Source organism: Neomonachus schauinslandi, chromosome 13 (genome assembly GCF_002201575.2).
Source record: "Neomonachus schauinslandi chromosome 13, ASM220157v2, whole genome shotgun sequence".
In the NCBI taxonomy this organism is placed as follows: Eukaryota; Metazoa; Chordata; class Mammalia; order Carnivora; family Phocidae; genus Neomonachus; species Neomonachus schauinslandi.
This window is the reverse complement of record NC_058415.1, coordinates 86,845,134-86,865,683: the sequence shown is the minus strand read 5'-3', so window position 1 is coordinate 86,865,683 and position 20,550 is coordinate 86,845,134. Positions and strand designations below refer to the sequence as shown.

The window sequence follows — 20,550 nt, the reverse complement described above, 5'->3', positions numbered from 1 at the left end:
GACTCTCAGTGGACATTTGGGGTATTTCTGGGTTTGGGGAGTGTGAACAGTGCTGCTCAGAACATTGTGCATATCTTTGGTGGCCGATTAGGACATTTCCGATGGAGATGTGCGTGGGAGCACATGGAAGGGTCCCAGAGATGGCAGAGGTGACAGGTCCGACCTGCCAAGTGGACAGGGGGCTGGGCAGCACGGATGTGCATGCTGCAAGGAGATGCACGGGAGACTGCAGGAACCACCTGCCTCCTCCCTGAGCTGAGAAGTGGACCAGCAGGGCCCCTGGTATCGCTCTGAGCAAACTGGAAGGTGCCCCACTCTTAGTCACTTGCACTGTTGTCACAACACTGTGCAAGGCAGTGCTGAATGCCCCCAGTTTATAGCTGAGGACAAGTGAGGCTCTTGACTGTCCCCCCATTTGCCAGGGCACCGTACCCCACCTGCACTGGTTTGTGCTCAAAGTCCTGTAGGAAAATCTCCATCTCTGGGCCTGTTTCCCCAAAATGTATCTGCTGCTGCCCGCTGGATGAGAGGTTCATTCGTTCACTTTAGCAACGAAGTTCCTAGCCAGTGCCAGACCGGGAATGGGCATCAGGGATGAAGAGGGAACGTGACCAGCGGTGTACCGTCCTCAGGGAACTCATTCCAGTGGAGGCTGTGGGACTCCTGGAGCCCAAAGATGCCAGTTACAAAGACAGATGGTCTCAGGGCACCCGGCTGGCTCAGTCGGTAGAGCCCGTGACTCTTGATCTTGGGGTCATGAGTTCGAGCCCCATGTGCAGTGTAGAGTTTACTCAAAATTTAAAAAAAAAAAAAAGACCAATGGCCTCAAACTAGAAGTGACATTTTGGTTGAGAGGAGCCATTCTAGAAGTCACGTTTTGGCTCCAAAACCTCTGGGAGGAGCCATTTATTTCCTGTCTCCTAGAACAGAACATTCTAGAAGCCAGGGTCTGGAGTTACAAGCACCGTGGTGCCAAGTCCTCGAGACCAATTGTCTGGCTCATCCCTTGTGCTGGTGGCATTTTCTGATTTCCGTGGTGTGAATACTCTCCCCTGTGGCCACTTCCAAGCTACCACTGTGATGTTCCTGAACGGAGAGTAGAAAAGAGATACACAGGCAGCTCTCACATCTGCCATTGCCCGTGCGGTGCCGGGAGCAGTGCTTGGCACACAGCAGTTGCACAATAAATACTTGGTGAACAAATGAATGTCTTCTCACATTTGTGTATACGTCCTGGGGGCCATTTATATTGTAATTCAAACTACTGTTTCTTGAGCACTTGGTGTGAGATCTCGCCGTCTCGCCATCCGCACCCCTCCTCATGCTGTGCGGCAATCAGTCTTGTGTAACAGAAGCCCGGACGCTGATCATGAGCTGATGTAAATACAGACAACTCCAAGGTGAAGGACAGAGGGCGTGGCTTCAGGAGACCTGGGCATCCATCCCAGGACTGCCACGACTCACTGTCCGCACTGGGGTGGTCACCCCTCCCCTTGCAATCTCCCCTTTGATCAACAAGGGGTTTGGAATCAGTCATCTACCACTGTCTAACAAGCCAGCCCAAAAACGTAATGCCTTAAAACCGTCACCATTTTATTGCTCAAGATCGGCCAATTTGGCTGGGCTCAGCTGGGCGGTTCTGCTGGGGTCTCTACTGGGCCTGTGTGGTCCGAGCAGCCTCCTCCAAGTCTGGGCCAGGGTGCCCACACTCTTCTCCACATGGCCTCCCGAGCAAAGGAGCCCCAGTCTCCTTCATGGCAGCAGCTACTTTCCAAGAGGGCAAGTCCCAAAGCTCCAGTGCTCAAACCTCTGCCTGCATCACGTTGCTCTTGTCCCACTGCCCAAAGTAGGTCACGCAGCCAAGCCCAGAGCTGATATGGGCGAGGCCCATACAAGGACATGGATTCCAAGGGGCATCGTTTGTGGGGGCCATGATTGTAACAGTCTACCGTCTGCCACAGAAATGGGCCAGGGTTCCCCTCAGCCTTCCCAGCCCTGGTCTCTGGGATTCTGAGCTTCCTGGGACATCTTACACTGGGAAGGGAGTGCTTGAAGACTGATGGGGCAGGGGGTGTCAAATAGACCCAGGAGTCAGCTCCAAGGGACTCCTGGTGGTCAATTTTGTGACCATTTGAGCATCAGAAGAATGACTGCAAGTGACTATAAATTATGAAATAAATCAAAACTCGTGAATCCATATTGGTGTGCAAAAAAGAAGGGGAAAAACTCACTGCAGAATGCTGTTCAGCAACTGAAAAATAAAATACTGAGACATGCCGTAAAATGGATGTATCTCAAAAATATGATTCTGTATAAAGAAGCCAAGCACAAAAGACCACATATTTATGATTCCATTTACAGGAGATATCCAGAAAAGGCAAGTTGAGAGAGAAAATAAATGAGTGGGGCCCTGGGGGCTGGGGAATTTACTGCAAATGGGCACAAGGGGTCTTTCTGGGGTTATGGAACTATTCTAAAATTATATTGTGGTTACAGTTGCCCACCTCTATAAATTTACTTAAAAAAAAAAATCATTAAAGTTGGGGCACCTGGGTGGCTCAGTCAGTTGAGCGTCTGACTCTTGATCTCAGCTCAGGTCTAGATCTCAGGGTCATGAGTTCAAGCCCCGCTTTGGACTCCACGCGGGGGTGGAGCCAACTTAAAAAAATTTTTTTAATATATATAAAAATTTTTAAAAATAAAAAATCATTAAAGCAAGTCACTTTATAGCATACAAATTGTACCTTAATAAAACTGTTGAATGCATACTTATTTGCCAGCATTGGAGGTACGATCAGGTCAGCAAAGGGAACAATAAAAGAAAGCATCTGTCCTCTTCTTCAGGTGGAACTGGCCACCTCCATTCGATCAGGAGCTTTTTTTTTTCAGAATCCTAGCAGATAATAGTTACCAATAATATTTTCCTAGGCATTATGGCGTTGTGGTTATGCCGGAAAGCTACCTTATTTAAGATCTGCCTGTTCAAGTGTTTAGGGGTGAAGTATGTGTCTGACACTCTGAAATATTTTAGAGAAGAAATATTTACATTAAGTAAATATGGCAAAATGTAAATTAATGATTCAAGGTGTTGGTTTGATAAGTGATCTTTTTAGGATTTTCCTTTTAACTTTGCTGTACATTTAAAATTTTCAAAGTGAAGGTTTGAGTACCTTTCCAATAAACTTCCCGAGGCCTGTGAAAACATCTGATCTGGACAGCTTGGATCTGATCCACTCCTACCCGTTCCAGGCTTTCACCCCGGCTCTACGGGGACTGAACCTGAGCCTGCCTGCCGCCCCCACAGCTGGTCCAACCACTGTATCCTACAGATGTGGACACTGAGGCCCAGAGAGAAGCGACCTTACCTAGATGCTGCCTGAGCTGGATCCACACCCAGGCTGCCCCCCATCTATGCCCTTAAGCACTGTGCTGACCACCCACCCACTTGACCCCCCCATCCTGAGGGCCCTCCTTGCCTCAGGACCCATTGAACCTGCCAGGCTGCCAAGTGGCCCCAAGGGGGCTCCCAGGCCCCACCAGGCTTCCCTCCACCTTTGCCCTCTTGGAAACTCCACCCACTGCACCCCAAAGAGCGAGTCCCCAGCGGTCGCCCAGGAAGCAAATGACCACACATGTACCCATCAGCATGGCCATGTGGCAGGACATTGTTTTTCAACTTTTTTTTAAAGATCCCATCTATTTATTTGAGAGAGAGAGAGAAGCAGATCCCCACCAAGCAGAAAGCCCGATGCGGGACTCGATCCCAGGCCAAAGGCAGATGCTTACGCTTAACTGACTGAGCCACCCAGGCGCCCCGGAAGGACATTGTTTAAATCATTTATTTGGAAGTCGATGCACACACACTCTACCATACAAAAGTTGGAAGCTGCAACAAATCAAGTGCCCGAGGCAGTGCATGGACGTGTAAACAAAGACAAAATGAAAAGGCCACTCTGAGTGATCTGCGAGCAAATCAGAGTGAGCAAATCAGAGTGGCCGGGGCCCAGGCCCAAGATGACATTCATAGCGCAGGGTAAGTGCAAATGAATGGAATGTGGGGCTGGAGGGGAGGAGGGCCACCCCAGGCCTTCCCACCCAGGAGGCTGTTCCTTCCTGGACACCAACCTCAGAGGGCGGGGGCTGCAGCCGGAGCCCTGGCTCAACACTGGGTCCCCCAGTCTGGGGAACAGGAGGGAGCGTGCAGGTAGGGGGAGTGAGCTCAGAGCTGATGGGCCGGGCCCACACTACCCCTCTCTGCTTCTCCTCTCTCTCCCTCCCGGGACCCCTCTGCCTTTCAGGGGAGAGGGGCCCTGGTCTGGGGAGCCAGTCCTCCGGAGTACGGAGACCAAAGAGGCCTCAGTGTCTCTGGGAGGCTTCTCGGCCTGAAAGGGGCAGAACCTCAAAATAAAGTGTTAAGGCAATAAATAAAACATCCAACCTCCGGTGAAAACACTGTGAGAGAAGTAAGTCTGCAGGGCTGACAGCACCCCGCAGACATGGGGACAATATGGGGACAATGTGGGGACAGCTGTAGGACCAGCCACTGCACAGCTAGAGCATTTGTGCGTCGAGCCAAAGGCAAAGCGCCCGGCAAAGTTTCCTGTCCTAATGAGGGCAGGGGATTCAGTCCAGCCCTGTGTGTCCTCTGACCTCCCTGATGTGGTCCCTGGGCCCCCACCAATGGCAGCACAGGCGACGGGCCTGAGATGAGCCCTGGTCAGAGCCTCCAGCTCAGCCCTAGCACCACCCAGGGGGGTCCAGGCTCACAGAGGCAGGTGGGTGGGCGGGAGGACCAGCCCCACCTCCTCCGTCTTTGGTGGTGGCAAAAGGGGAAGAGAAATGACAGTCTTTGGCAGGATGAGGGCACGTCAGAAGACAGCATTCTGGTTTCGTGCTTGGGTTTGCCAAGGGCCCAGTCCCTGCCCAGACTTGAGCACAAGGGAAGCAGACCCGGCCTGTCCCACCCTTGGATGGTCCAGGCCTGCCACCTCCCAAAGTGTTCCCCAGGCACTCTGTGACCCCACCCTCCCTTTCTGGAGCTGCAAACTCTAGGGTGGTGGCAGGGGTGGGGGCCAGCGGGACTGGGCAGCCAGAGACCATCTAGCCCAGGTTCCTTCTAGCTCAGGACATCGTGGCCTTCACCCCAGAGCCCTGCCACCCCCATCTTCCACCTCTACCCTCCCAGCCTCCCTCATCAGCAGCCCTGGGGTGGGGGGAGGTTTTGGGGTCCCACACCAAGGACATCCCGGGTCTGCCTGTCCCACCTCTCCTCACAATACCACCCCCTCTCTCCCACCACCTTCCTCTCCCTCAGGCCCCGCAGGTCACTGGTCCAGCTGCCGCCTCCCCCAGGGATAGCTGAGGGCAGTCAGGCGGGCTCCCAGGGGCTCCAACCCTCTCCAAGGCAGTTGGCAGGGATTCCCAAATGATGAGGAGGGACAAGGTCAGGGGCAATCACCCTTGGCCGCCCAGGCCCAGATTCTGCCCCTGCTGATGGCCATGGATCCCCAGGCCATTCAATGCCAACCCAAAGGAGGGGAGGAGACGGCCTTCTCACGGCCACGCGGACGAGGCCCAGGCAGTCCCCTTCCCCAAGCCTGTACCCGCCGCTACTGCGTCTCCTCCAGGGGCCCGTTCTCTCGGGGCAGTGCCCCGTTGAGGCCCACGCTGCTGGCCACTGGCGTCCCCAAGTAGCCAAGCAGGATTTCGCTGCGGCGCCGGGACAGCTGCAGGATGTCGTCTGCCAGGGCCGGCACGGAGGTGTAGCGCACGTTGTCCAGGTCGAACATGTCCCTCAGGTACTGCACGATCTGGTGCTGGGGGGCAAGGCTGGCGTTGGCCGGGATTCGGGCCCCGTCCCCCCAGCACAGAGGTCCTCCAGACCACCCAGAGCCCCGCCCTGGCTACCGGAGCCCCGCCCCGTCCACAGGCTCCGCCCTCCCAGTGTTTCCTGCGGACCCCTGTGGGCCGGCCTCCTTCCCGGCCCCCCCCCCCCCCCCCCCACCCGCGTGCGCTGAACAGCCCAGGCAGGCCACGCACTCCGTTTACCTTGAAGAAAGCACAGACTTCCGAGAGCTGGGGCTTGGGTCCGAGGAAGCCGAAGGCTAGGACGGGGCTAACGTGCTCCGATACGGAGTAGAAATGGGAGATGAAGCCATCGGGCACCTGCAAAGGTAGCGAAGCGGAGGGCTGGGACGCCAGCTGAGGAAGGCGGCCGGGCCCTGGGGGCCTAGCGAAGAGCTGGGCTTTGGAGGGAGGCCTGGCTCAGTCACGTGCTTGCTGGGTGACCCCAGGCAAGTGACAGGGGCCTCCACCTCTGCAGAATGGGGGTAACCTCGAGGTCGCTGTGAGGACTGCACGAGGAGGGGGCGGGGTGGGCTCAGCACCGGAAGTGCCCAGCGTACTTGGCAGTGGCAGCTGGTATTAGCCGGGCAGCAGAGCCTGGCTGGCAGAGGGGAGCAATGGATCGCACCCAGATAGAGCAACCAGTCCCCGCTTGGGAGGGCAGATAACAGCGGCCTGGGGGCGGGAGGGAGGCTGCTCTGCCTGCTCCCAGGGCACCCTGCCCCAACCAGATGCCTCTACCAAGCCAGCTGCCACCCCTTTGCGCAGGCCCTTCCTCCCTCAAGGATGCCCTTTCCCCTCTGAGTTCTTCCACATTTCCCGATGGCCCATGCTGTGCGGGGTCCTGGGGAGGAGACGAAGCAGACCTATGTGTGTCTTTGAGGTCCTCCTGGTCAAGGGAGAGCTAACGGCAGGAGAGGTGGCCAGCGCTGTGGCAGGGGCCAAGAGGTACGACAGGGCCTGGGGGCTTAGCAAGACCTCCCTGCACCAGCCCCATTCCTCTGCCCACCCCTCCCCACCCCACCCTGCCCCCAGACCAAGGGCCAGGGCATGCCGGTGGGTCAGCTGAGGTGGGTACCATGCCCAGGGCCCGAGGGGGTCACTCACCATCAGCAGTCTCCTCTTGGCTTTCAAGACTGACCAGCAAGCAGTGGCCAGAGCCTAAACCAAATATGGGACCCCACCCAGGTTTCAGCAGGACAGGCCGGGCCTGCAGCCTCTATCTGTGTCCCCCAGCTTCCACCACCCCAAGCAGAAAGATGCAGCTTGGTGCCTGAGCTCTGCTGATTCCCTCCCCTCAGTTAGGAACCGGCCACACCTAAACCTGAACTTGATTCTAACACTGCTCTGGGGCCCCTGGACCAGCCACTGAACTTCTCCAGGTCTCAGTTTCCTTCTCTGTAAAATGGCCATGACCCCGCACCCCCACCACATTCAGAGGTTGTGGGGGTCCACGGTCACCGCCTGCAAACTGCGTGAAGACCAGCCCCAGGTCACGCCTGCCCCACAGGGCCCCACACTCAACTTCCCCTGCTGTTCCTTTCTTTTTCCTGTTTTAACTCAGTAAGATGCATTAAAACTGAGTAGAATTAACGGAGACCACAATGCAGAAGGACAACGCCCACCATGCAGGTTCTACAGGGGTGCAGAGAACAGGGTCCCCTGGGAAACTGCTGCAGAGCAGATGCCTGGTCTGCCCAGATTCAGGAGCCGCACATCACGCAGGGGAGAGGAACCCACCCAGTGGGGTGACTGCTGCCTGCTGGGTGGGGGGCCCAGGCTCGGTGCCCAAAGGAAAGCAGAGGCTGGGCCAAGGCATGGGGTGACATGAGTGTGTGTGTTGGATGCGGAGGGCAGCCACCCACCGTCTCCTTGAAGCTGTCTGACAGCCAGCGGTTCCTCAGGACGGCGAGCACCGAGGATGGAGGGTTCTCCAGGTCCTCGAAGGCGTCCATGAGTATGAAGTCCAGCACAATATCGAAGAAGCTCATGCACACCACCTGTGAGAGGGCAGGGATGCTCTGAAGGCTGCAGGCCCACTGTCCAGATGGGAAGACCGAGTCCAGAGAGGTGCAGGTGCATGAGGGCCTGGGTGGGAACGCACGGGTGAGTGGGCACATCTCCGGGCCACAATGGGCTGCAGCTGGGGCTGTGTCCCCCAAAGCCAGGGCCCACAGCAGGGCAGGGACCAAGGGCTCGCAGCAGCGATGGGCCCATCTCAGGCCTTGGAATCAAGGCAGAGCTCCGCACAGGCACCCCCCTCCTTGCTCGAGGATCTCAGGTACAAGGGACCCCACGGCACTGGGGCTCAGCATAAACCAACTCACCCCACGGCCCTCCAGCTCCAGTCGCGTGGTGGCCCAGGTCTCGGGCCGCAGGGCATAGACCATCATCTCCTCGTAACTCTCCAGGAAGCCTTTGGGGCTCTGTGGGGAGAAGCACAGCCTGTTCTGGTCATGAGAGAGGCTCCAAGACTCACTTGGACGAGATCCACAGGAACAGGCCTGTGGATGGACAAGCCAAGGCAGGGCTGAAGTCGATCCTTGAGTGGCGGCCTTGGAGAACACCGGGCAAGAAGTGTCCTCTGCCCACAGCAACGTGCCTCTCACAGACCGGGGCACGTCCAGGAGAGATCCGACAACAGCACACCCCGCAACGTCTCAGACCAACTCACAGCTGAGTACCAAATGCCTCCCAAGAGATGCACACACACGACAGCATGAGCTCACTTTGCAAAGATGCGTGCGGACAGGAGGTGGAGTGAAGCAGCCAAAGATTAAAATCTCCATGCCCCTGGGTGTCACTAGTGAAATGGGAGAAGCTACGGCCCACACTCCTGGGCCTATTCTGGGGGAGTCAGTGAGCTCATGCACGTAACACAATCAGCCCGGTGCCTGGACCTTGACGATGAATAGTGTCTAACACCTGCCGCTACTCGGCACACAGGATAGATCCTGCGCTCTCTGGGGCCGGGAGGTTCAGCTGTGGCTTGTGATATGCTGTGCACACGCAGATGTGCACTCACGGATGAGGGAAGCTGAGGGGGGGCCAGTGTCTGTTCTCATATGGATCAACGCATCTAACACATGCAGTACTAAGAGGGACGGTCCACTACTACACCCACTTTATAGAAAGGCATACTGAGGCTTTGGGAGATCAGTGATGTGCCCAAGAGCCAGGGAGGATGGAGCTGACACAGAACCCTGGGTGGAGGGGCCACCAGACAGGTGTTCACCAAAATGTGAACATGGTGAAATGGGGGACAAGTTTTCTTCTTGTTTTTATGTGTCTGTTGGGTTTTGCTAAAATGAGCATGAATATTTTTGTAATCATTAAAAAAAACCCACCTATTTTCATTAAGTTTTAAAGAGAATTTGCTAGGATGAGCCCAGACCACGCCTTAATCCCCCGAGCCTCAGTTTCTTCACATATAAAGGAGGATGATGAAGATGACGGCTGGTGGCCAAGCATGTCTGACACCATCTCATGAGGTCCCCAGAGACACGCCCACGAACGCATGAGGAGAGGAGGCCTGGAGAGGGCGCAGGTCTGGCCCGTGGACACACAGCGACGACGAGGGCTGACCTCGCAAGTTCAGAGCCTAGGTGCTGCCCACAGAACAAGCACCCTCCCAGGGGGGCTGCCCCGGCTCCGCCTGCCTGCAACAGTCTGACAGGGCACTCATCCCTGCGCCGGTCCCAGGGCTGAGTGCAGGCTCCGCTCTCCAGAGCTGCTACCCAGCCATTCATGAAACCTACATCCCACACTGGGGTGGAGGCAGAGCGAGGACAGCCACATCTCCCAGGCCCCTTGGGGAGCAGCCACAGAGAACAGGCATCTGCTAAGCGCCTGACACCCACTTTAGCCTCACCTGCCCTTCCTTCACTTGTTTGTTCCTTCATTGTCTTGGGAGGCCACAGAGAACCTGAGAACAGGCCAAGGGCACAGCTGAGGTCAGGCCAACCTGGGTTCAAACGCCAACTCTGCCCTTCCCTCACTTAGGGATCCGGGCAAGCCCCTGGCCCTCCCCAGGCTCGGTTTCCTTATCTACCGAGTGGAGACTGCAGTCAGGACCAAAAGAGCTACTAGAAGTAAAGAAACGCGAATAAAGCGCCGGGTTCGTTGCTGGGTAAACAGCAGCTGCTGGAAGAATAATTGTGAACACTTACGGAGCACCCGCCCCACACCAGGCCCTGGGCCAGGCACACACCTGTGCTGGGGCAGCTGAAGTCCTGGCCCTCAGGGAGCTCAGCGAGCAGTGACAGAGAGCATCCTGTCAACAGGATGCCGGGTCATGGGGCCACACTGGCGGGGTGAACCCAAGGGCTCTTGGCGAAGCCCTCCTGGGGACGAGGTGGCTAGCAGGGACTTAAAAGACGGGGAACCGAGGAGAAGGGGAAGGAAAGGGGACCAGGGAGTTTCTAGACACTGGTGTAAGTCCCACCTCCTAGCCTTGATGCTGGGTACACAGGGATTCACCTTTTCATTCATTAAATCCTATAGATATATAATTTATACTCCCGCGTGTGTATTTACAATATAGTAGTTGAATGACAACAGCATTGAGCAACAGTGTTCCAGGTGTGGAGGGACCAAGCAAAGGCCCAGATCAGGGAGAAAGTCTGGTATGGGTATACACTGAAAGCCTGAGCCCTTTGGGGCACCTGGGTGGCTCAGTCAGGTAAGCATCTGACTTCGGCTCAGGGTCCTGGGATCAAGCCCCGTGGCGGGCTCCCCGCTCAGTGGGGAGTCTGCCCGTCTCTCTGCCCCTCCTCCCCCGCTCGCTCTCTCTCAAATAAATAAAATCTTTTAAAAAAATAAATAAATAAAGCCTGAGCCTTTCAGTCTGGACAGGGCAAAGTGTGCGTGGCAGCCGGCCACGAAACAAAGTTTGGTCTTTACCTCAAGGGCAGTGGGAGCGAGGGAACGTTTCAGGCAGTGGGTGACGAGGTCAGAGGTGCGTTTTATTTTTTATGTATTTATTTTTATTTATTTATTTTTAAAGATTTTATTTATTTGAGAGAGAGAGAATGAGAGACAGAGAGCATGACAGGAAAGAGGGTCAGAGGGAGAAGCAGACCCCCTGCTGAGCAGGGAGCCCGATGTGGGACTCGATCCCGGGACTCCAGGATCATGACCTGAGCCGAAGGCAGTCGCTTAACCAACTGAGCCACCCAGGCGCCACCCCGAAGGCAGATGCTTAACCAACTGAGCCACCCAGGCGCCCTATTTATTTATTTTTAAAAGTTTATTTATTTGAGTAATCTCTACCTCCAACGTGGGGCTTGAACTCATGACCCTGAGATCAAAAGTCTCATGTTCCTCTGACTGAGCCAGCTGGGCGCCCCCAGAGGTGCGTTTTAGAACCACTAGTTGGACGGGTGAGGTGAAAAGGACTCAGGGGAGAGGCGTTTTCAAGGGCTTTGCGCCAACAAGTGGCCAATAACGTGAAAATTCATGCAGCCTTATTAATAATCAAAGAAACATGAAAGAACGGATAACATAGATTAAAAGGGTTACTAACATCCAGTTACCGATGCCTTGCGCTTGGCGACATGTAAGGACACACACGATTACACCGCTGGCAGGCACTGTGGCTGTTAAGCCATTTCCGAGACCAGAATGGCAAAACCCAGATGTGCCCGAGACATGGGACCACCACATCTGGGCTTTGCCCCACAGAAAACCACAGGTACCTAAAGAGGTCTGTAACAGATGGATTATAACAGCAGTGTGACAGTGGAAAATCAGACACAACCCAAATGGCCCTCCACTGCAGGACCAGATGGACCACAGCGAGCCTGCCCGAGGGAGTCCCACGCCATTGATAAAAGTGACTGCATCGGGGCGCCTGGGTGGCTCAGTCGTTATGTGTCTGCCTTCGGCTCAGGTCATGATCCCAGGGTCCTGGGATCAAGCCCCGCATCGGGCTCCCTGCTCCGCGGGAAGCCTGCTTCTCCCTCTCCCACTCCCCCTGCTTGTGTTCCCTCTCTCACTGTGTCCCTCTCTGTCAAATAAATAAATAAAATCTTTAAAAAAAAAAAAAAAAAAGAGGGGCACCTGGGTGGTTCAGTCGTTAAGCATCTGCCTTGAGCTCAGGTCATGAACCCAGGGTCCTGGGATCGAGCCCCACATCGGGCTCCCTGCTCGGCGGGAGGCCTGCTTCTCCCTCTCCCACTCCCCCCTGCTTGTGTTCCCTCTCTTGCTGTGTCTCTGTCAAATAAATAAATTTAAAAAAAAACCTTAAAAAAAATAAATAAATAAAAAGCAATACAGACCCGTATTTTTCAGAATCAGCACAGGAAACGCCCCCTAAGCCTTTCCCAGCTCTTCTACAGCCTTCAGGATGAAGTCAAAGCTCCTCAGCTTGATTTCAGATTTTTTTTTTTTTTTTTAAGATTTATTTATTCATCTGAGAGAGAGAGAGGGCACAAGTGCGAGCGGGATGGGGAGGGGGCAGAAGGAGAGGAAGCCCGGTCGAGGGTTCAATCCCGTGACCCGGAGATCATGACCTGAGCCAAAATCAACAGACAGACGCTTAACTGACTGAGCCACCCACGCGTTCCGGGCTTTTTTTTTTTTTTTTAAACAGAACCAAATAAAAGTTACAAAAATTAAAATTAAAAAAGGCAAAGTGGCGGGGCGCCTGGGTGGCTCAGTCGTTAAGCGTCTGCCTTCGGCTCAGGTCGTGATCCCAGGGTCCTGGGATCGAGCCCCGCATCGGGCTCCCTGCTCCGCGGGGAGCCTGCTTCTCCCTCTCCCACTCCCCCTGCTTGTGTTCCCTCTCTCGCTGTGTTTCTGTCAAATAAATAAATAAAATCTTAAAAAAAAAAAAAAAGGCAAGGTGGGAAGAAAACTTAAAAAAAGCTACCTTCTCAGCTTTGGTCATGAGGCCCGTCACCATCTGCCGGCCAACCTCTCCGAAGAAAAGCTGGTTGCTCTTGTCTTCTAGAAGACCCTAAGGAACGAGGAAGGGAGGGGAGCGAGCTGGTGGAGAGGTCAGTGGAATGGGGCGGGCAGGTGACCCATCTGAGCAGAGGAGCCGGGTGTGGTAGCAGGGCCTGGCAGACCTGTCCGACCACCCCAGCCCAGGCTCTGTCCTCTCCAGGTGCCCCTGACACCCACCTCGAAGGCTTGCCGCACACAATGCAGCTTGGCCAGAAAGTCCTGGTCACTGTAGCAGCCCAGCAGCTCAGTCCTGAGGAGAAACACAGTCAGTCATTCCCCCTGGGACCTACCCAGCAATGCCCTCTGGGTCAGGGTGAAGCCCCGAGTGGTCCTACCTCAGCCGGGCAGTATGACCTTGGGCAAGTGCCTGCCCTCCTCTAGGCCTCGGTGCCCCCCAAACCCAAGGGAAGAGGCCGACCGGACGCTCTCTGAGGGTGTGTTGTCCTCAGTGGTACTGAGGGCAGCTGGTGGGTCTGGGCCCTGGGAGTCGGGCTGACCTTGGCCTCCTTCAGGCCCCAGCCAACAAAGGACCCTCACTGGCAGAGGACTGGAATGACCTACCTGCTCCCAGCTGTCACCCATTCTGGGGCACCTGCAGCGCCCCGCCCCCGGTCTGGCTCCCCTCATGCACATTGGTAACCAGGACTCTCAACCACTTTCAGTCAGTGAACTTTAAACACACGTACTTAAATCCAGAGTCATGGCCAAAAGCCAAGTTCTGAGTTTCATATCAAACGGCAAAATTGATTTAAGATAGATCAGAAACCTAAATATGCCACAGATGAGGAAGCTGAGGCTGAGGGGGTTAAGCAACTCGTCCAGGGCCACACGCTCAGAAGTGACAGAACCTGGAAGGAATCAGGTTTGTGTGTCCCCCAGGGCCCGGCTGGCTTCAGGGCTGCCGCTAAGACGGATGACTTCAGGACACGGGGCTTTGGAAGAGAGCCCACTGTGTTTCTGTGGTTAGATCCCCGTGATAACTTAGAATAAGTAGAAACAATTATTATTTAACTAATTAATTATATTAGTTTGTGGTTGTTAGTTGTAGGCCTGCCTGTCTTTGAACTCCAGGCCTTTCTAGACCCTCCACGGCACGGGCGGGAGCTGCCGCCAGAGCACCGCGGTCCTCACCGAGCACTCCAAGGGGGACAGGGCCCACCCCACCTGCCCCTGCTCCCCGCCTCCTTCCCCACACGCTCGCCTGAGGGTCCGGCAGGGCACTTTCCCCTCCTTCACCAGCTGTAGGGCCTCCTCATAAGCGGCAGCCGGCCTGGAGAGTGGGATCAGGTCATCTCCTGCCTGCAGGGACTCAAAGAGCTGGGGGAGGGTGCACAGGAAGAGGAAGGTGGCGTCACCGCCTGTGTCCACAGCATCCCAAGGGGTGAGGGTGCCTGCCCGGGGGACGCCCTAGAGGACAACCTCTCAGAGGGGATGCCAGAGGGAACGCTGACCCAACAGGCAAGAGGTCTCGATCTGAGTCTGGCTCTGGCCCTCAGCATCCCCATCTCCACCAGGGGCCCAACCCAAAGGGACCATCTACTGGACAGGTGCCCACATCTTCTCACGCCAGGCAGGCGGCTGGGCCTGACACACGTGGCCATGGCAGGAGACTAATGCCAAGCAATGAGCGTGCAGTCTAAGAAGGGAGAGGTCAGTGTGCGCTGGAGCCACGGGGGTGGAGACCCCGACCCTCACCCACAGGACCCAGGACCCCTGGCTTCTCACACCTCCCTGTCCCTGGCAAGTGCATGGGGTCCCCAGGGAGCGGCACTTAGGGACTGCCAAATTCTGCTCCTCTCAGAGGAAATGCCTTCACTTTCCCATGACTGAGTACTCATGGTGAGAGTCCCACAGGGGCCCGGGCTTCGCTCCACCCCACCCTCCATCTCTGCCCCTCGACCCCGCCCCCCATCACCTCGGTAGCAGAGAAGAAGGAATCCTCGGAGGTCAGGCTGTCCTCATCATCTGCCCGTAGACGCAGGGAGCCCTCGGTCAGGGGCAACATAAGGGTCCTCTCTGGGAAGAGCAGGAAGAGAAGGGCTGAGCTGAGACTCCAAAATCACCGGGCTTTTTCAAATGCACACATGCAAAGCGACCGACCGGATTCTGGGCCGGCTGCTGCCGCTGATCCCACAGCTTCTGTGTACTGAACACGTACGCATGAAGATTCTGGGCTCATCGCCCCAAATGAATGGCTTCTCTCGATGCTACAGCATCGTTGGAGGTGGGCACAGTTAGGTGTGGAAGGAGGCTCCTGAGGGGGACTGCCCACGGCCACAGAGCTGCACCCCGAGGCCCGATGGCCCCTGAACTCTGCACGGGCAGGCTCTGCTGTACTGTGTGGCCCTGGGCAAGCTGATTCCCCTCTCTGACAAACAGAAACTTAGCCACTGATGACAAAGAGCTCAAGGGAACGCACCGGCCACTGACTCAGTGTTTCTAAACTCACCCGCTCAAGGGCTGTGGGAGTCTGGACCTTCAGAGGGCACTCAGGAAAGGTCTGTCGAACAGATAAGCAGAGACCATGGCCTTCAAGGCCCCACCAGCCTTCTCTGCCACACGGGGAGGCCAGAGTAGGCCAGGGCTCCTCTTCAGGTAAAGCCACTTGGGGACAGGCCGTGGGAGGGTGTGTCGCTGTAGCCGGCCCCTGACAGGCCTGTGTCACCACCGGCAGAGCTGGGGAGCTGGACACAGGAGTCGGCTGACAGCACCCAAAGAAGGGTCCCAGGGTCCACTCACTGCAGGGGGTCTGGCACGCCGTGGGCACCAGGAGAACACTGGCCATCCAGCTCACAGCTTCATTCTCTCTCCCTGATGTCCCCACACACCTTGACCTCAGTCGGGGGCGGGGGGAGGGCAACAGCAAGAGCTGTTTTCGACTAACCTCCATGAGCCACCCCTTCTGCCTACCTGGTGCCACAGAAAAGGGCTCAAACCAAAGGCCTGGAACCCAGCAGGGGAGATGCTGACACACACATCTGAAGGCCTGCTCCCCACGGGACGGGCCAAGGCACAACATCCGGGGACTTCCGGGGCCTCGTCAAGCCCTGCTCCTGCCTACTACATATAAAAGAACACCTTTGGGGCGCCTGGCTGGCTCAGTCAGTTAAGCATCTGCCTTCAGCTCAGGTCATGGTCCCAGGGTCCTGGAATTGGGCCCCACGTTGGGCTCCCTGCTCAGCAGGGAGTCTGTTTCTCCCTCACTCTCCCTCTGTGCTCTCTCTCTCTCTCTCAAATAAATAAAATCTTAAAAAACAAAACGCCTAACCCTTAAGGCCTCAGTTTCCCCACTACGTATAAGGCACTGATCAAATGAGGTCCAAAGGCTCTGAGGATTCTGAGGGACCCATACCCCAGTTCTCTTGCCACCTCCCACCTCCACCCTGCCCCCACCCCGTCCCACTCCAGCCCGCAACCAGGCCAGCTCACCAAGGTCCAGCAGCATGCTGTCGGCCGGGAAGGTGGACCCAAACTCCTCCTGCAGGTGGTAAGCCCGGTGCAGCAGGGACTCCAGCTTCTCTGCAAACTCCCTTCGCTGTGACTCTGGCTGCCAGGAAAACAATGAACGTCAACCCAGGCCCTCCACACTCCCCAGGCCTACGGTCCCTCCTCACCACTGATGGGGGAAAAAGGGGAGCAGGCTCTGGGGCCCAGCAGCCAAGAGTACATGTCTAGACCTGAGCTGCCCAATACAGGAGCCACCAGCCCCATAAAGCGAACAAGCAGCTGAAATGTGGTCTGTCCCAACAGAGATGTGCCCTAAGTACAAACACATGCCGGATTTCAAATACTTAGTACCAAGAAACCACAAACAAACAAAAACACTCTAAAATTTCTCAGGGGCGCCTGGGTGGCTCAGTCAGTTAAGGGTCTGACTCTTGGTTTTGGCTCAGGTCCTGATCTCAGGGTCGTGGGATCAAGCCTCACGTCAGGCTCCATGCTCAGCAGGGAGTCTGCTTGAGTTTCTCTCTCCCTCTGCCCCTTTCCATTCTGAGCGTGCGCGTTCTCTGTCAAATAAACAAATATGTAAAAATAAAACAAGGGGCGCCTAGGTGGCTCAGTCGGTGAAGCGTCTGCCTTTGGCTCAGGTCAGGATCGCAGGGATTGAGCACCATATCGGGCTCCCTGCTCAGCGGGGAGCCCGCTTCTCCCTCTCCTCCCTGCTCATGCTCTCTCTCGCTATCTCTGTCTCTCTCTCTCAAATAAGTAAATCTTTAAATAAATATCTCAATGATGCTCCATGTTGATCACATGTTGATACGATAATATACTCCATATACTAGATTACATAAAATGTATTATTAAGGGATGCCTGGGTGGCTCAGTCGGTTAAGCATCCGACTCTTGATCTGAACTCAGGTCTTGATCTTGGAGTCGTGAGTTCAAGGCCCGCCTACTTGACATAAACAAATAATAAAATGTATTATTAAAATTGATTTCACCAGTTTCTTTTTTGCTTTTTAGCATGGTCTCTAAAAAATTTTAAATGAGCTATGTGGCTTCCTACTGAACAATGCTGACCTGGGCTCTGAGCCCAGCACCACCAGTTCCAAACGGTATGGCCTCAAGTAAATTACTTCCTCATTCTAAGCCTCTGTTTCCTTACCTATCAGCTGACATGAGAGTACCTACTTCCTAGGTTTTTTAGGGAAAACATGAAGGAGAGAAGGTATGCAAAGTCCTTCCCACAAGGTTGGCCTGTGCTGATGACCAGTAAGTGTTATGATACAGTATATAATAATCATTATGATATAGTACATAACACATATATAACACACAAAGTATATTATAATACACACAATATGTAACATGTAACATACATATACGTATTTAACATAATGCGCACGATGATGATAATGTCATTATAATAAGAAGGCAGACAGGGGGGCGCCTGGGTGGCTCAGATGGTTAAGCGTCTGCCTTCGGCTCAGGTCATGATCTCAGGGTCCTGGGATCGAGCCCCGCATCAGGCTCCCTGCTTGGCGGGGAGCCTGCTTCTCCCTCTCCCTCTACTGTTCTCCCTGCTTGTGCTCTCTCGCTCTGTCAAATAAATAAATAAAATCTTTAAAAAAAAAAAAAAAAGAAGGCAGACAGGATCCCAGAAAGAGCTGGGTTCAAATTCCACTGTTACTATGAACCGTGTGTGCTTGGGAAAGTATTGTACCAAAGACACAACAGCCTGTGGTTCAATGACCTCCCCCTGCCCTTGGCTTCCGGGCTGGTATGTGGAAAGAAGGAGGCACTGCACCTTTGATCCCAGGAGCTTCTCGGCCAAGGGGCCAGGCACAGGTAGGCCCACCTCTGTTTTCTACCAAGGCTGCCAGATCCTGCACCTGTATGTAACCAGACCCCAGGGAGGAGCTGGGGGCCGGTTTAGGCCTGAGGCCACTGGGGACAGAGCTGGAAGAGCTCAAAGGAGGATAGGAGACGTGGTCTGTCCCAACCATTTCCCCAATGCTGGAAATGGTTCTTGCACCAAATGCTCGCCCTGGACCAGGCACCTTGCTGTTCAGCCTTGCAGCATCCTTGAAGGCTGGCATGGCTGTGACCCCGATTCACAGAGAAAACTCAAAGATGTTAAGTGGCTCAGCTCACTCAGCTAGAGCCCCAGCAGAGCCCATGGAGCCCCGGGACCCACTATCCGATTTGCTCAATTCTCTGATAGGACCTGACCCCGTATGGTGCGGCTGGCACAGCCCCGTAGCTTTGGCAGAGGTCTGTGTGCTCTTTCTCGGTGAAGTGGTCTTGGGTTAGGGACCGGTTTCTTGGATGTCACACCCAAAAGGCAAAGGACAAAAGAGAAAAGATACACTGAGCTCATTGAAATAAGAACTTTTGTGCGTCAGGGGTGCCTGGCTGGCTCAGTCGGAGGAGCGTGCAACTCTTGATCTCAGGATTGTGAGTTTGTGCTCCACGTTGGCTGTGAAGCCTACTTAAAATTAAAAAATTTAAAAAAAAAAAATACAAAAGATTAAAAGAGAAAAACTTTTGTGCTTCAAAGGATGCCATCAGGAAAGTGAAAAGACGAGCCACAGAATGGGAGAAAGTATCTGCAGATCCTATCTCTGATAAGGGACTTGTATCTTGAATATATAAAAAACCCTTACAATTCAATACTAAAAAAACATAACCACTTGTCTGTGGATAGACACTTGGGTTGCTTCCATATCTTGGCTACTGTAAATGCAAGTATCCATCCACAGATGAATGGATAAAAAAGAAGTGGTATATATATACACCGGAATATTATTCAGCCATAAAAAAGAATGAAACCTCGCCATTTGCAACCACATGGATGGATCTACAGAGTAGAATGCTAAGTGAAATAAGTCAGAGAGAGAAATCCCATATGATTTCACTCATATGTGGAATTTAAGAAACAAAACGAACAAACAGAAAAAGAGACAAACAAAAAAACAGACTCTTAAATATGAGTCCATTTATAGAAATGCCCAGAACAGGCCAATCTATAGAGATGAAAAGTAGATGAGGGGTGGGCTGGGGCTGTGTCTGACGGAGAGTGTCTGATGAAGCATATAGGACTCCACGGGAACATGATGAAAATGTTCTAAAATTAATTGTGGTGACGAACACCCAACTCTGAATATACTAAAAGCCAAGGAATTGTACAATTCAGAATTGAACTGAAATGAATTTTATGGTATACGAGTAATATTCCAATAAACCTGTTAAAAATTTTTCTTAGGATAGAAAAATGCCCGGAAGGATACCAAGTGGTTGTGTCTGGATGAAGGGTTATAGAAATCGTTTATTGAACACCTACTTTGCACCAGGATCCTAGGGCCGGCAGTGGCATCCCGCCAAGGGCTGGCAGTGGCATCCCGCCAAAGGCTGGCAGTGGCATCCCGCCAAGGGCCCCAGTGCTCAGGGAGGCCGAGGGCCTCCTCATACAATATGAGCTGCCCGCTCAGAGATCAAAGACTAGACGCTTTCCTCCCCCCACTCTTTTCTATATCTGTAGTTCTCACTATTCTATGAGGAATACTTCATTGCTTTCACGATAAGATCAATGAAAGTTCTAGAATTTTAAGATGTAGTATTAGCAATCGATACCGTTTTGGAAATAGAGCTGTCTCCCTTCCTTCCCATGACCTAAAACCCTCCTGCAGGCCTCTACTGTCTGACCACAGATAGCAGATACCTGATGCAGCTGTGCCCTTGGGTCCCGGGGGCTTGGTCACCCTCTGGGGGCATTTCTCCGACGGCCTCCGTCCTGTAGCTACCGTGCTCCTGCTTGTGTGGCAGGCCCTGAGCTGATGTTCCCAGCTGGGGTACAGGACACCACACCTTCAAGTTGCTACCAGCTGTGCCAGGCATGTCCTCATGCTAATGCTGCCAAGTGTTCCCCAGGCTCCCCTACCAACTGGCTCATGACCCACCAAGGCACTGGTGGAGGAAGCATGGGATGGGGCAGTGGGCAGACAAACTCCCCTCCCAGTCCTGCCTCACATCGTATCACTGCCCTACCCCACCCAAGCTGGGGTGACGCTTGCCGGTTATCCCGTACCATGGTTCTAGGTTCCGCGAATCCTAAGCTCTGGACACACTCCTCACCTGTGCAACCAATTCCCTGGGTTAACCTCCCTTTTTTTTCTTTTTTTTAAACATTTTATTTAATTATTTGAGAGAGAGAGAATGAGAGAGAGCACATGAGAGGGGGGAGGGCCAGAGGGAGAAGCAGACTCCTCGCCGAGCAGGGAGCCCGATGCGGGACTCGATCCCGGGACTCCAGGATCA

The 20,550-nt window shown here is 54.3% G+C and overlaps 1 protein-coding gene across 2 annotated transcripts in view; it reads right to left on the bottom strand.

Annotated features, from left to right (window-relative positions):
• Positions 1-3,816: 3,816 nt before the first annotated feature.
• The window catches only part of MIGA2 (mitoguardin 2), a 25,658-nt gene continuing 8,924 nt past the window's right edge, over positions 3,817-20,550 (bottom strand). For both annotated transcript variants that reach the window (XM_021691164.1, XM_021691165.1), the window contains exons 7-16: positions 16,222-16,339; positions 14,708-14,808; positions 13,994-14,109; positions 12,970-13,042; positions 12,716-12,802; positions 8,172-8,270; positions 7,710-7,844; positions 6,952-7,005; positions 6,049-6,165; positions 3,817-5,816 (exon numbers count right to left, since the gene is read on the bottom strand). In XM_021691164.1, the coding sequence (XP_021546839.1) occupies positions 5,610-5,816; positions 6,049-6,165; positions 6,952-7,005; positions 7,710-7,844; positions 8,172-8,270; positions 12,716-12,802; positions 12,970-13,042; positions 13,994-14,109; positions 14,708-14,808; positions 16,222-16,339 (1,107 nt within the window). In that variant the 3' untranslated portion in view covers positions 3,817-5,609. The remainder of the gene's footprint in view (positions 5,817-6,048; positions 6,166-6,951; positions 7,006-7,709; positions 7,845-8,171; positions 8,271-12,715; positions 12,803-12,969; positions 13,043-13,993; positions 14,110-14,707; positions 14,809-16,221; positions 16,340-20,550) is intronic.